Source organism: Biomphalaria glabrata, chromosome 12 (assembly GCF_947242115.1).
Source record: "Biomphalaria glabrata chromosome 12, xgBioGlab47.1, whole genome shotgun sequence".
NCBI lineage: Eukaryota > Metazoa > Mollusca > Gastropoda > Planorbidae > Biomphalaria > Biomphalaria glabrata.
In genome coordinates, this window is record NC_074722.1 from 4,255,857 (window position 1) to 4,273,132 (window position 17,276).

At 37.5% G+C, this 17,276-nt stretch overlaps 1 protein-coding gene across 1 annotated transcript; it reads left to right on the top strand.

Moving 5' to 3' along the window:
- Positions 1–588: 588 nt before the first annotated feature.
- LOC106070170 (uncharacterized) lies at positions 589–15,622 on the top strand. The gene is made up of 6 exons (XM_056006658.1): positions 589–1,955; positions 3,526–3,824; positions 8,863–9,062; positions 9,987–11,584; positions 13,436–13,599; positions 15,048–15,622. The coding sequence occupies exons 2-6, from the start codon at positions 3,554–3,556 to the stop codon at positions 15,140–15,142; spliced, it is 2,328 nt and encodes a 775-aa protein (XP_055862633.1). The 5' UTR covers positions 589–1,955; positions 3,526–3,553; the 3' UTR covers positions 15,143–15,622.
- Positions 15,623–17,276: the final 1,654 nt, after the last annotated feature.

Consider the following 17,276-nt stretch of genomic DNA (forward strand, 5'->3'; position numbering starts at 1 on the left):
AGATAAGCTTACATCGGTTTAGTCAGGGGCATAGCTTGGAATTTTCCATCGTTTGGGGGCCTGGGGGGCTTGACTCTTTGGGGGCCCCTGCATTTTGCGTAATATTTAAATTTCAATGTAAAAAGCACTCATTTGGGGGACCCCCTCAAGTGGGGGCCCGGGGGTATTTTCAAATTCTCCCCCCTCCTCCACCCACCCTAGCTACGCCACAGGGTTTAGTTTTGACAAATGTTTGGAGCTACAAACCAAAACAGAGTCTCAACACTAATGTGATTCTTATTTAGGGTTATATCTGCACGCCTAGAGGAAGATAACAAGGAAAATATATTTTTAAAAAAACTTTAAAAATACAAAACGGAACTTTTCCACTCTTAGGAGGAGGACTCCACATTTACAATTTATATCTCAATAATGTAGAGGTTATTTCTATTTTTAAAAATATCCCTTTAAGTAATAAATTACCAATAATCAATTGAGTAATTGGTTAATCTTTTAAATTGATTCATGTTTTGTCAGGTAAAAGAAAAAATTGTGCAAAATTTCAGGTTGATCCGAGACAGACAAAATTAGTTTATATAAGGCTTTATAATTAAAAAAAAAAGAGGAAGATCAAGAAATGTTTGGAAACAAACAAAAATGAAGATTGAAGATCTAAATCAAAGACGTAATATTAAAGCTGTGAGCTGGTTTCTAATATTTAGTGAAGAACTCAATCTGGCCATTCATTTACTGGAGCTCAGGGTCCTGGATATGATTAATTAACGGGTTCGCAAGTTGTAGTCTCCGCGCTAATGTGTTGGAACAAGTACAAGATGGCTGCCTGATTGTGTAGTATGCGCTTCGGAATGTCGAAGCCCGCTATCATCCACTGCACCAGTTTTCGGCTTCATTTCAGAGAGAGCGTTCTAATCAAATGAATCTGTTATAAGTGTTGTTCTTATCTTATAAATACGGACGTTGCTTGAAAGGAGAAGAGGATGACGTTCATTGTTTTCGTCCATTTCTTCTTCTTCCTCGTTCTCATTATTATGTTGGAGTATTCAGGTGACTTGGCAAATACATGAGATGAACTGCGAGGTGGTTTTCAAATCATTCGGCTCTCCATACACCTTTCTTTCTATTGGGGTGTTTTGAGCCAGTGTCTTGTTCGGGCCTCTTGAAAATGAATGACATGTAGTGCATGTACTGCTGTCACCCTTTGTGTGCTCTATGTGATGCTTATTTAACGTTTAAGTATCTGTTTCATTTCAGGTGCTGGGTTAGTTTCATATAAAAATAAACCAAATCTATTTACAGATTTCCTTATTTATATACAAGCTACACTTCTTGCTGTTAAGAAGATGATAGCTCCACGATCCTTAAGAATGTCTTTAAGTCCGCGGATGACTAACTTAGCCTGAAGCAAATCCAACACAGCTAACGAAACGAAATGGCAGATAAGTAAGGGGGATAATCGTGTCATGTTTCTTAAACCACAAGCGCACAAAGCACAATACGTTGTCTACAAGATTCATGAGTTATGGCCCTTGGGTAGGATCTATAATATATATATATAGAAAAAAAATAGCATTAAGTCCTGTGGAGCTAGACTAGACATTTAAGAATAAAATCACTCTATTGTAAGTAGGTCATGTTTTCCTCTCAACTCACCACTAACCAGGACACTATCACTTTTGTTATCTGAGCATTACTTTTTTATTTACGAGTTTTAAAATTCTCATATTGTCATTGAAACCTATAGTAGATGTATACAAGTCAATTATTTCAAATTTCGCTACTACAGAAAAGGTAAGGACCAATAGCTGACGGCCAATATTCGATCGGTTGACATGTATTGAACAGTTCACTGACAAAAAAGCGCTGACTTGGCATGTCGTTCAAAGATTGGATTTGTTTAAGAACCTTGTTCATTTGAAGTGTATATTTCTTATCCAGTTAGAGAACGACCATTGAAGGTAAGTCGACACAACTTGTGTGGTTTGTATAATTCTGATGGTATAAGCTACACACTTTATTATTTTAGTTGGAGTTACGTTTTTATAATTGATATAATATAGTAAATATACAGTGAAAGTAGTTCACCATTCAATGGATTTACATAAAACAAGTAATATAGTTTTTAAAATGATTGAAATCGGGGTCGAGAGGCTAAGCACGCTTGAACTTGACTTGGCTTTGCTACCTATGAAGGGGGCTCGAGGTTCGACACCCGACTCGAGCAGAGTTGTGTTTACTGAGCGCCTAGATGCAGAACGGAAAAGCCTTCACCCAGATACCCCCTCCCCCCACTGGTCCACAACTGAGATAGGACCATGGCGCTCTGAGCGTGCTATAAGCATGAAAGTAGCGCTATATAAAAGCTAATAATTTATAATTGATATAACATACAGCGAAATTAGCTCACCATTAAATGGACTTACATAAAACAAGTATTATAGTTTTTATAATTTATTCCTACTTTATGCTCATACCATTTGGTGAATTAAACCTTCACGTTTTATCTGTCATAAAACAAGAGAAATAAACTCCCATTACAGGGATCGAACGCATGACGTTCGCTTGACGCTCTATCAACTTAGCTACCCAGCCGTACTCAGCCGTGTGCAATTTTAGCTTTAAAAATATTTTGTTTACTTGCTTTTTGCCATGCTACAAGTTTTGATCACCTTTCGCCTTTTTTTTTTTATTACAGAGTTTATATCAAGTCAATGTCACTCTGTCTGTCTGTCTGTCTGTCTGTCTGTCTGGTACAAATTTTGAATATGTTTATTTCTTCCACATCCATTCTCGGATCAAGTTGAAACTTTATACAATTATTAATTGCACCTAACAAAACATGAATCAATAAAAACAATTAACTAATCAATGAATGAATTACTGTTAATTAATTATTTTGGTAGATATCAAAAAGGGAAATTTATCCTTTAGTGTAAATAGATACATATAAAATGTGGGGTTTTGTTCACTTGGATAACCGTACACGGATCAAGTTGAAATTTTACACAATTATTTATGGTACCTAATAAATCATGAATCAATTTAAAAATAACCAAATAGTCAATTAATTATTGGTTATCGATTCTCTATGGCACTCTCATAATGGCTTCAAACAATTCAATTTCTTTATGTTAACAATTAAACGAGGTGTTTTTTTTTATCTTAGATAATGGAATGTTAAAGTTGATACTACTTAGTCAAAGGAAAATTGCTACATAGGTTTCAGGACCAAAACTGTCCAGGACCATGCTATGACATAGGTCTATTTTCTCAAAGGTCTAGTTACTCAATAGTCTGAACGCAGAGACAGGTTTTTGTTGATTGTATACACCACATTCAAGCTTGTGTTAGTTTTTTAAAAAAGGAGAGTTATCTTTTCTTTATTTCAGGCTTTTATTCGTTATTATACAAATATTAAATTAGATCTAGATAAATAAGCAAGGAATAGAGGACACACACTAGAAAAGCCAATCATAGATCTATCATCTTTGCTTCCTTGTGATATCACGAGCTATATTTAATTTCAAGGTCGCATCTCATTACAAGCTGTGGAATTATGGGAAAACTAAGAAATAGAACTCGCCCTTCAAAGCTAACCAATGACTTGAAAATAAAGCATGGCTATGAAAGTGGGGAGCAGATGATGAAGGTTAAACAAGTGACCAGAGCAGAGGACGCTAGGTTGACAAAATCTCAACTCGACATATTTCCTTCTTTCACCCCGGTCCTGGTAACGACCTTGACATTGATATTTCGTACATGGCATGTGTTACAACCAAGAAACTGGTGGATGGTTCACCCCGATGAAGTGTATCAATCTGTTGAAGGTAATTTGTTCAATATATTAGGTCCAACTATACCAGTATTAGTTTGTGTGTGTTGGGGTGGAGTGGGGAGTAATAAGGCTGGATGGGGGTAACATCGTGAGCTAACCGCCCTTTGTGACACCGAACCTTGCGACGCTGCTGATAATGTTGTTTAAACAGACATTTTAACCCCCACACAAACCCAAAATACTTCGAATCTAGGGATGAAATCTCAAACATAGCAAAGCTTTATTGCTCTACGTCTGCTAGACTAGCTCTTTTACCATGACTCATGACTCAAACGTTTATTAAAGAAAGTTTAGAGTCACTTGTTACACTTTCAATTTTAGACTTTTTTTGGTGAAAAGGTCGAGACGTTATTTATGCCTGGTACATCAAAAGGCAAACGACAAGCGGATGGCTTTAGAAAAAAGTAGTCAACGAATCGACTTATTGGCAGGAAGAAGTCACAAACACGGGAGATGTTCAAGCGACGCAGAGGAGAGAGACAGCATATCGGCTTCGATTGGAAACATCTAAACTTACGGTCATATTCAATTAGCAATAAAGAACGTGTCCATGTTATATTGATTGATTCCTACATAGATACAGATATGGTTTTAATAAATAGCGTGATGTTATTTTTTTTCAATTTTTATTTTTAATTTTCATTTGGGGCAATCATATTCACCTCGCCAAGGGCCTCCATTTACCTACAACTGGCCTTGTTATTAGGAGTACTAGTACAAATAGTAGTATAATCATAATAATAAATATCATTATCATTTTTACTATTACAGACGCAGTTTCGTGGCGGTTTTTCTTATCTTTTCAATTTGTCTATTAATCACTTCTAAAACAACGTACACAAGGTTCAATAAAAACCCAATGGACCTTATTCACCAATCGTAAACAAACAACATTTAGTCACGTGATCTTATTGATAAAACAACGGAAAAAAACTGTCACGTGACAACCATCATAAATTAAACGTACACAAGGTTCAATAAAAACCCAATGGACCTCATTCACCAATCGTAAACAAACAACATTTAGTCACGTGATCTTATTGATAAAACAATGGGGAAAAAAACTGTCACGTGACAACCATCATGAATTAAACATGAGATCGTAAATTATATAGAAGAGATAGAGCACCACGTGGCTAAATGTTGTTTGTTTACGGTTGGCGAATGAGGTCCATTGTTCCTATCGTCAACAATGACATGAAAGAAGCCGGGCCTTAAATCTAAGGGCAAAGCTATAAGGAGGTTTATGGTATTCTTTTGTCTGCTAGACCGTCTTGGAAAAAGATATTTATACGCTTGTAGCTTCAATAGACATCACAGACTTGTTTGACATAGACTATTGTCCTGTGCGTTGGAACTGAAAATAGTTATTTTAAACATTTAAATTTGTTGTTCTGTAACTACGGATTGTATCATATTACTACAGACTGACATTCAATTTTGGGGCAGTTGACAGTTGTGACAGTACACACACACTGACAAACTTGCAAGTCTATACGTGTACAAAGAGACAGCTAAGCGCTTTGTTGTGGTCTGAGATTCGAAGACGTCTTTGAAGTGGCTAAAGAGGCGAATCTCAACCCGTCAAGCACTGTCGAAAGAAAAGGGAGAGGGTAGGGGGTCTTTTTGTGTGTGTGTTTTATCTCTCTCGTGTCAGTGCTAGTGTTACAGTCCCATCCTACTCCATTGTTTGTTTCATTTTCGTTCTGTTTACTATCAGGGCCGGTCCTAGCAATTGCGGGGCCTTATGCGAAACTGATTGCGCGGGGCCTAGTCTAGGTAAGAATAGGGATAGTAAGTGAAAATTAAGATTTTGAATTAGAAAATAAATTTCTAAGTACAAAATTGCGATCAAGTTTACTTTACTTTACGAATCTTGCAACCTATGGCATATTTTTATGCCAGTGACTATAAAAGTAAATACGGTATTGGAACTTCCGGTTATGGGGATAAATTGTCCGATCATTACATTTTATTACATGAAAGCTGACATAGAATTTTTTTATCGCGCGTAGGAATGGCGTTTTCCATAATGAATGACACACACAAATGATAATTTTGTCTATTTTTCATGAGATTTTTATGCGTTTTCAGGAGATTTTAATTAGTGCAGGACATTTCCAAAAATTTTTCGTATATATTTTGCAATTAATAATTACACTTTGAATTAGCGCGGGGTCTATGAAAACGCGGGGCCCACTGCGACCGCATAGGTTGCAGTGGCCTAAGACAGGCCCTGTTTACTATGATGAAGTGTGTGCACTGAAAACGCTAGGTGAAGGAATTTTGCAACTCAGAATGGCTTGGGATCCCAGACCTTCTAGTTAACTCAAGAGGGTGTGTGGTTCATGGAGGAACCCTTTTATTACCCTCTTGCTAGAAATGCACGTACAATTTGAGAATCACTGGGTCTGAGAATCACTGGGTTTGAGAATCACTGGGTTTGAGAATCACTGGGTCTGAGAATCACTGGGTATGAGAATCACTGGGTTTGAGAATCACTGTGTCCGAGAATCACTGGGTTTGAGAATCCCGCCAATCTGATCTTGAGGCTTTGTCCGAACTTCAGCTGATGTTACCAAACACCAAGATTTTATTTTTGCCACTTAATAAAAAAGCTAAGACATATTTAATGATTTTTTAGATAGAATAGAAAAAAAATGTTTTGAAATGAAAATAATTAGTTCATTCACGTTTTGCGCAGTACAAAATGGCGAGTCAAAGGATTTCTTTTACTTAAGCGCTGAGACAACTCTATGTGTGTTTGTGTTAATTTCTTATCATGTGTTTATATCTCTTTCAATCCTTTACATTCACAAGTATCAATACCATGAATGAAAGTGAATGAAAGACATTTGTATACAGGCAAGTGACTTCAACAAGGTCATCAGATCAAAGAACAACTACTGTGATATGATAAAACACAAAAGACAATGGGCCTCATTCACCAATCGTAAACAAACAACATTTAGTCACGTGATAATATTGATAAAACAACGTGGAAAAAAACTGTCACGTGATAAACATTGTGTATTAAAATTAGATCGTAATTTGTAAAGAAGATATGGAGAATCACGTGGCTAACTGTTGTTTGTTTACGATTGGTGAATGAGGTCCATTGTTATGGACGATTTCGTTCGTTCAAACAATTAAGTCATAACTGGAAACCAACTCGCTGTTCACGATAGTAAGTTCATATTAACATTGAAATTTTATACAAATTTTCCTACGAGTTTGTGTGAAATCTGAAACTCACTTTATTATCTTATTTTAAGTTAACTTTGTGTGTTTTTAATTAATACCGTAACGTCGAGCAGATTTCATAAACGTGCGCGCGTGCGTTTGCGCGTGTGTGTGTCATGAAAGACATAATGCTCTAATTCATCACATTGGAGCTAAATCTAATGCTTCATTTATTTTATACTAGCTATGAACTTACTATAAGAGTTGCATGAAGCACCCCACATATATAAACATACGTGCACTTTTTTTTTTCTTCTATTTAATGTTCTGATGGTTCTTTTAGCTATCTCTTGTTTCCGTAACAATAGACAAAGCCTCGTTTTGAACAGCTTGTGTCAGCAGACGATAAACTTTTGTTCCACGTGGATGAAGCCATACGAACGGTTTCAGTTTGCAGAATGACAGAAACTTTTCTTGTCTAGCCTCTAGATTTACATTACCGTATTCACCTTCACCTATCCCTTAGTCGGTTGAACCGTGGGGGCCCCACACATGATCTGTCGACCGTCTTTCTTCTTTCCTCTCTGTCCTGGATAGAATTTCAGAATCTGGTGTGGCTAAACAAGCCAATTCTACAGCGGCAGACTATGCCACAATTCGTGCATGTGTATGCATCTGTTTCAGGGCTAGCTGTAAGGGCAGCTTTCTTTTCTTTCTTCTTGATTAAGTCCGCTTCGTTTCTTTTGATCTCCGCGAGGATCGTCCCAGCACGCGCAGTCTGTCTCCATGCACTCCGGTCTTTGGGTATGTCTTCCCACATACTTTTGTTGATGTCTGTGGCTCTCATGTCTCACTTGCAGACATCTCTATAGGTTAGTCTATGGCGGCCCTTGGGTCTGACTCCCTCCACAAGCTCAGCATATAAGATATCTTTCGGGATTCTACCATCTGGCATGATGGTGACATGTCCGAGCCAACGTAGACTTCTTTGTGTCAGGAGAGCACACATGCCATGTATATTGGTCAATCTGTTGTTACAACAGTGATATAGGCCTAATAACAACATTCCGTTATTAACTAAGATTTATTAAAATAATGTTGTTTATTGTTATATTTATTAAATCAATGCTATGTTTCTTATCATTTATTATAACAATGCTATTTATTGTTTCAAATATTATAATATTTTTATGGTTGGAGATTTTCACGATACACTTTACAAAGTCAAGGACGCAAAAGTGAACTTCAAATTTAAAGTAAAAAAAAAGTAAATTTCCCTTTCAGAACTTCCATTCTATAGGGCAGATGATGTAAAGGTCATCTGTTTCTGTGTCCCACAGTTAACGAGGGTGTCATGTGGCCAGCACAACGATCAACCGCCTCTACTTTTCCCCAACTAATGTCAGGTACCCATTAAACCTGGGTGGACTCAGAGGTACCCAAATATGCCGAAGTTAAAAATCCCAGTCTTCACCAGGATTCAAACCCGGAAGATCTGTTCGGAAGTCAAGCGATTTACCGCTCAGCCACCTCGCCTGCAACTTCAAAAATGGCCCACTAAATAAAAGTTAAAAATGCAAGAGCTTCTCAAATTCAATTCTACAGTGCTTAAAAGTGCACAAAATTGTACTTTTAAAAAACATAGCTTAAAAGCACTGCCTTTATTTTTTACCACCGGATACACCGAAAAGATTGCTAGTATAGGTTCCCCGCCATGGATAATAATCTCCAACAGCGAATTGGTTTTAATTTGTATTAGAAAAGTGTTACAAATGTGATATTTATTATTTGCAATGCTATTTATTTATGCAGTATGTTTACTAGAAATGTGTCATCCTTACATCTAGTTGCACACTTGCACCTCTATGGCTACGGGTTCAGATCTCACGAGTACTCCCCGCCCGACCCGCCACTCCCGCTGACCAAGTACAAAGAGGTGGAACTGAAGGCGGTCATGTATGGTCTGAGCTCGCCCCTGTATCCCCATTTCTACGTCACAGTTGGGTGGCTAGTTTCACTAACAGGATATAGCTTCTCTCCCTATGTAGTAAGTATCTTTATACTAGTTGTTATAGTTTTAGGAGAGGAGGAAGGGATCAGTTGGAGAATGCACCATCATTTTATTTCCCTTTATGTTAAATATAAATATAACAAATTTATCAATCAGCGATGTTCACAGCGATCTGTTCTTTGTTAACTCTTGTGGAATCAACGTTGGTATCGTCAGTTCGGAGAGAAAGAGTGTTTTTTTTCATTTGTATTTATTGGGCTAAAAAGGGGGGAAAAAAAGCTTTAAAAAATGTATCGTTTTTCAATACGTCCTTATTCTGATACACCAAAAAGAAAAGAAGCTTACTATTTATAGATTTGCAAATATTTTATGAAGATCCCCTGTCAGACCTTGAGATCTGTAGGGCATCTGTTTCTGTAGCACACTGTTAATGAAAGTGTCATGTTGCCAGAACAACGACCAACGGCTTTAACTTTTCCTCAACTAATGTCAGGTAGCTATTTGAGCCGGGTGGACTCAGAGGCGCCCTAAAGCGTGACCTCCTTGACTCCATATTTTATCTTATCTTATCTAATACAGACGTTACTTACGCGTCATGCATTTAGTCATGCATATTAACCAATGACTTAAATTCTGCCAAGTCACTGGTTTTCCTGGCTAGCTCAGGCAACCCATTCCATGCTCTAATAGCACTAGGGAAGAAGGAGCATTTGTACAAATTTGTCCTAGCATATGGGATGAGGAAGGTGCCGCCTAAAGATCCCAAAATTCCGCAACCAGGATTCGAACCCGGCACCTTCGGTTAGGAAGACAAGCACTTTACCACTCAGCCACCCTAGTGTCCATTATTTTATAAACTTCTCCAATATATTTGTTTATTGATGTGAGGATTAGATTTAGTCTACATTATGATATTGATATCGATTTTGTTTTCTGATTTTTTTTTTAATTATATTTTAGCTATGGCGCGTGTCTCATGTCGTCGTGTCGTCAACTCTGCCTCTAGTTCTGTACCACTATGTCTGCACTCTACAGACGTCTCATACGGCTGGATGCATGGCGGCCATCATGGCGGCCACTTCCGTTCACCTGAATGTCCTTGGTACTCATTGCCTGGTGCATTCATTTTTAGCACCGTTCACTTTCTTCTCCTTACTTCTGCTCATCGGGAATTCCCAGATAAGTCAGTGTGACGGTGCAAGTAATAACTTTGACAGAGGGTCTTCACTAGTTGAAAGTTCCAGAAGATCTGATGACGAAGAATTATCGCGCAGTAAAAAGATTGCACCGGACATAAATGGCAATCCAATTAAGACTGACCCAAACAACGCTTTCCAATTCAAACAAAAATGTAATAGAAACATTAGAACTTCTTACAATACAAGAAAGACGGTTTGGTTGCATTGGCAAATTTTCTGTGCAAGTTTCATCATGGGACTTACCATCTACATCCGCCCAGACGCCGTGTTGGTGTTTACTTTACACTTTCTTGTGTTAAAAAGTCTTCGTCGCTATGTGTTCAGTACTAGAGTGATCTCTCTTGCCTTTGGTCTTTTTTTCGCAACAACAGTAGGCATTTTAGCAGACTTCTGCTTTTACAGCATCGGAGTAATCAGCCCTTGGAACTGGTTTCATTATAATGTGTTCAAAAAATTGTCTTTGAACATTTTCAGCCAATCCAACGCAACCGTGTTCTTGGAGATGACCAATACCAATGGCATCGGTTTTCTGTTGGCCGTCTCCTTTATTGTTGAGATCTCCATGCACATTTCCGGCTCAGCAGACGTGAGCACAAAGAAAGCAGACAAGGGGGAGATGCAAAAAGCGTTTAACGCGCGAGCTTCCAAAGTGACGTCATTCCAATCTTTTCTGATATGGACAATTTTGTTTATCGCCTATTTGGTTTGCGGTCATAAGGAAATCCGTTTCTTCCACGATGTGTTCGTTTTTATTTTCGTTTTTGTTTCTAAAACTTTTGTGAAAGTCAAAATATTCATAAAGAATGATCTCGTAAAGTTCTGTGGGATTGTGTCAGTATTAGCAATATTCTCTCTCAATCAGTGGATAGTCCTTCCTACAAACGGAGGTCGGAACAGCAGTCGCTGGGTTTATCAGAAAACAGAGGATGTCCAGGATATCAACACTTGCCTCCACTACGTGGCGTTGCAAACAGACGTGACGGGGGTGTTCTGTGATTGTAACCTCCATATGACTGGTGGATATACACTCCTGCATCAGGACGTCACGTTCATGGCGCTCCTCAAGGGAGGCTACTACGAGTATGGGCCCAGGTCTAGGAGCAAGGAGAACAGCTGGGCGGGGCGAGATCTGTCCGTCGTCGAGTTCACGCGGGCCTCCAACTACGTGGCGGAGCAGAACGCCCTGGCCACAGCGAGGGTCATCATAGAGAGGAGAAATTATAATTACGTCATCGTACGGACGGACAGACCATTCCTTCCGGTTGGCTTTCGGGAAGTATTTTCAGCAGGCAATAGACGCGTTTTACAACGATCTTTTGATGAAATGTCGGAGCGAAAACTGCAAGATTTTTTGGACAGGTTAGTGATTGAATTGAAAGGCTAAGTGATTGAATTGAAAGGCTAAGTGATTGAATTGAAAGGCTAAATGATTGAATTGAAAGGCTAAGTGATTGAATTGAAAGGCTAAGGGATTGAATTGAAAGGCTAAGGGATTGAATTGAAAGGCTAAGTGATTGAATTGAAAGGCTAAGGGATTGAATTGAAAGGCTAAGTGATTGAATTGAAAGGCTAAGGAATTGAATTGAAAGGCTAAGGGATTGAATTGAAAGGCTAAGGGATTGAATTGAAAGGCTAAGTGATTGAATTGAAAGGCTAAGGGATTGAATTGAAAGGCTAAGGGATTGAATTGAAAGGCTAAGGGATTGAATTGAAAGGCTAAGGGATTGTTTTGAAAGGCTCAGGGATTGAATTGAAAGGCTAAGGGATTGAATTGAAAGGCTAAGGGATTGAATTGAAAGGCTAAGTGATTGAATTGAAAGGCTAAGGGATTGAATTGAAAGGCTAAGTGATTGAATTGAAAGGCTAAGGGATTGAATTGAAAGGCTAAGGGATTGAATTGAAAGGCTAAGGGATTGTTTTGAAAGGCTAAGTGATTGAATTGAAAGGCTAAGTGATTGTTTTGAAAGGCTAAGTGATTGTTTTGAAAGGCTAAGTGATTGTTTTGAAAGGCTAAGTGATTGTTTTGAAAGGCTAAGGGATTGTTTTGAAAGGCTAAGGGATTGTTTTGAAAGGCTAAGTGATTGTTTTGAAAGGCTAAGGGATTGTTTTGAAAGGCTAAGTGATTGTTTTGAAAGGCTAAGTGATTGAATTGAAAGGCTAAGAAAGATGAATGCTTTTTTTATATATATAAGTTAGTCCTTGTTCTTTTTATGGCATTTTGCGTCTCGAGAGATAATCTTCGCCCTTTGCAAATTCTCTTTTGACTTAAGATAGGCCTACACACGTCTGCAGCCACAGGCTGGGCATCTGTAATCTCCAGGCGCTGATGCGCTTTTACACTTCTTTCTACTTCTGGTGTGTACACCATCTACAATCCATGATACTTTCTTTATGTCTTTGTGAATAGGCCTACTTATGCTACTTTAAAGCGACCCTCGAAAAGGGAATGGACGCTAATAGTTTTGTGTGGTCTGTCTGTTAGTCCCTAGGCTCCGTCCCGTTTAGATCTCAAAATCTACAAAAGATGTTGAAAATACGATATTAAATAAAATTAATAAATCTATGTATCCTATGGTAACATGTCGTCAGTCGGACTAACAATACAATACTATCGGACACTATCGGTAACAATTTCAAAACTACAGTTCTCTTCCCTTTGTATCGGTAGAGACAGGGTAGTAGTTGTTGATAGTTTGTAGTTCATAGTTTCGGATATTCTTTGTACCTGCCTGAGTGGACCACTTTGGGGGCCGATTTTGAGTTTGTGTTTAGGCCTATATACTGTGTTTCTACACAAACTGTCTTTGTAATATTGTTTTAGCTTAATTACATTAATATCACTATTATAATATCTTATATATAGGCTACTGTTCTTTTGTATATGATCTCTAAAATTAAATAGAAAATTAGATTGAAGCTAAAATTACATTTGTTCTGTCTTGTGGAATACCTTTTCCGGCCTTAAGTGCCACAATTATTTATTTTTATTTCATTTAATTGAATATATAAATACATTTTATTTTAATACATATGTGTACAAATGCTAGAGTTAATCTTCTCTCATTTGTTAGGATGCCTCTGTGTACCAATGCTACAGTTGTTAATGCTGTCTGTCGAGATATTTCTGTATATCAGTGCTACAGTTATATGTGCTATTTGTTAGGATATCGGTGGGTACAAATGCTATAGCTATATTTTGTTATTTGTCAGGATACCTCTGGGTACTAATGCTACAGTTATGCTTCACGAAGGCGACGTGTTGTACTATATGAACCAGTATGCCGAGGCGTCCTTCAGGTTTCAGCATGCCCTTCGTTTAAACTCTCGTCTGCTCGAGGCTTATCTCCCTTTACAAAACTGTTACCACAAACTAAGTAAGTCTTCCACGATCTTATTATAGCATAACAAATGTATTGCATTTTAAAGCACCCCAAAACCCTCTCTATTTATTGTATATCTTTAACTGGTCAATGCAGGACGAGGAAATCTTAAACATTAATACTTATTTCCCCTTATTTAGTTATGAAAGAAAAAAAAATATTTTCAACAAATCAATTGTTGTAATCTTAAGGGAGGCAACTCAATTAAGTCGGAGGTGATGATGATACTGATTTAGAGGGGATATGAGGACACCACAGACCTAGTACCTGTCTTGGTCTTCACATGGTCTCTAGCCTATAAAGTTCATTGGCGCCGCCTCAGTGACCTTCATCGCTACAGTCTGTGTCACTCCTTATGGTAGTCCTAAGAACGGTTGCCTGCCTAAACCATCAGGGAATGTTTCGCTCCTCACTTGTTTCGTACACCTTCCTGTCCTGACAATCCACCCCCAAAAAGCACATCTACTGTTCCTCACCTTTATGCTTTCGGGTCCACTGGCGATGGTCTTTTTCGCGTTGCTGCAAGTGAAGTGAAACCAAATTCCTCCGTTCTACGGTGTTTTCTGACTTATCTTATGAAATACAGACACAACTTCAAAAAAAAAAAAAGATGATTATGTCCTCACCATAGACATATATATATAGACTGGACGATAAAGTAAAAATTATTATGGGAAACATTTGGGAAAAGATAAGTTTGTATGAGTTATACAGCAGTTATGAGCAGTGTAAGGCGTATTCTATTTTTAATTGTAAAACTTGAAATGACTTGAACACCATTCTTTAAAAAAAAAAAAAAACTTATAGAACTTTTATTACAACATAGACAAATTCAACTTGAGATGAAATAAATTAAAACTTGTAGGTACGATAATATAAAATGATATTTTAAATTAAATCTAACTCACAAAAATACACGCCTTTACTATTTCAAATTTCTGGGTCGCCTGCCGTTTCACATTTGTATTGCAGTAGACCCTATTATAATTTCAGCATCCTTAGTACATAGCCACCAACATAACACTATAACTTTGTCTCAAAAACAAAAATTTAATAAAATACTCTGAAAGACACAAAGATAAAGGCACATTTCTCGTCCCATATGCTAGGACAAATTTGTACAAATACTCCTTCTTCCTTAGTGCTATTAGAGCATGGAATTGGTTGCCTGAGCTAGCCAGGAAAACCAGTGACTTGGCAGAATTTAAGTCATTGGTTAATATGCATGACTAAATGCATGACGCGTAGGACGTAATCATCTTCTTTTTTGAAGTAACGTCTGTATTATATAAGATAAGATAACCCCATTTCGGAAACAAATACACACACCTAACATCATTATAAAACATCAACTACCGGTACAGATGAAACATTATTGTTTCACTGTTTTGTCCCCAAAGTCAATCAAAGATTAAAATTGGTTTACATTACAATATCCACAGATAACCTGGCAGCTGCTCATCAGGTTCTTTCACAGTGCCACTCCATGTTTAGCGCAAGAGAGTGCACGACACCAAGAAAGATAACCCAACTCTAACAGACGGACATTCCTACCTTTAAGTTACCGTTCCTGCACAGGGGACAGAACTCACTAAATTTTGAACTTTCAAATAACTTTTTGATAAAAACTATTTTTGTTTACGCATGTTAATATCTATATATTTCATGGACAAACAAATAAAAATGTAAATGCTAAATTGTTGTACTGAAGTGAAAGTGCTTGGATGATTCATTAACTCTCACTCGTTGTTTGGACAACCCGCTGGGCAATGAAAAGTTTGCTGTCAAGTTTCAAAGGAGAATCTAATAAATATTTAGTTCAAGGGCTGTAAGTTGCACGCCTGCAAACGTGGTATTGTTTGAAGAAATTGATTGGATGAACAAATCTAGAAAACAGATAACTGTTAAATATATCTCTATAATGAACTGTGAATTGTATGTCTGATTGTGTGACCTTTAATCTGATCAGTAAACTGCCTTATTCTGAAGTAAGCATCGTGTCATCTCTGTAATGAACTGTGAATTGAATGTCTGATTGTGTGACCTTTAATCTGATCAGTAAACTGCCTTATTCTGAAGTAAGCATCGTGTCATCTCTATAAAGAACTGTGAATTGAATGTCTGATTGTGTGACTTTTAATATGATCAGTATACTGCCTTATTCTGAGGTAAACATCATGTCATCTCTATAAAGAAGTGTAAATTGTATGTCTGATTGTGTGACCTTTAATGTGATCAGTATACTGCCTTATTCTGAGGTAAACATCGTGTCATCTTTATAAAGAACTGTAAATTGTATGTCTGATTGTGTGACCTTTAATGTGATCAGTATACTGCCTTATTCTGAGGTAAGCATCGTGTCATCTTTATAAAGAACTGTAAATTGTATGTCTGATTGTGTGACCTTTAATGTGATCAGTATACTGCCTTATTCTGAGGTAAACATCGTGTCATCTTTATAAAGAACTGTAAATTGTATGTCTGATTGTGTGACCTTTAATGTGATCAGTATACTGCCTTATTCTCAGATCAGCATCAAAATATCATGCTCTACAAAGAATTCGGAAAGCAGTTACTCTAAATGGTACATCTCCATAAATTTGAATTTTTGCCACATCGGCACAATTTAGGTCACATAGTGTCATCTCTATAAAGAACTGTGAATTGTATGTCTGATCATGTGACCTATACCCTTTAATGTGATCAGTATCATGCTTATTTTGTGGTCAGCATTAAAATATCATGCAGTACACACATTCAGAAAGCAGAGTTACTCTGAATGGTACAGAATGGTCAGAGGATTAGGTTGTTTTGAGTTTTTAGCTGCTACTCAAAAAATGTTTTAGTTTCCAGCCAAACAGAACAGAGCATTTGTATACAATGTCCAACAGAGCATTTGTATACAATGTCCAACAGAGCATTTGTATACAATGTCCAACAGAGCATTTGTATACAATGTCCAACAGAGCATTTGTATACAATGTCCAACAGAGCCTTTGTATACAATGTCCAACAGAGCCTTTGTATACAATGTCCATCAGAGCATATGTGTACAAAGTCCATCAGAGCATATGTATACAATGTCCAACAGAGCATTTGTATACAATGTCCATCAGAGCATATGTATACAATGTCCATCAGAGCATATGTATACAATGTCCATCAGAGCATATGTATACAATGTCCATCAGAGCATATGTATACAATGTCCAACAGAGCATTTGTATACAATGTCCATCAGAGCATATGTATACAATGTCCATCAGAGCATATGTATACAATGTCCATTAGAGCATATGTATACAATGTCCATCAGAGCATATGTATACAATGTCCATCAGAGCATTTGTATACAATGTCCATCAGAGCATTTGTGTACAATGTCCATCAGAGCATTTGTGTACAATGTCCATCAGAGCATTTGTGTACAATGTCCATCAGAGCATTTGTGTACAATGTCCATCAGAGCATTTGTGTACAATGTCCATCAGAGCATTTGTGTACAATGTCCATCAGAGCATTTGTGTACAATGTCCATCAGAGCATTTGTGTACAATGTCCATCAGAGCATTTGTATACAATGTCCATCAGAGCATATGTATACAATGTCCATCAGAGCATATGTATACAATGTCCATCAGAGCATATGTATACAATGTCCATCAGAGCAT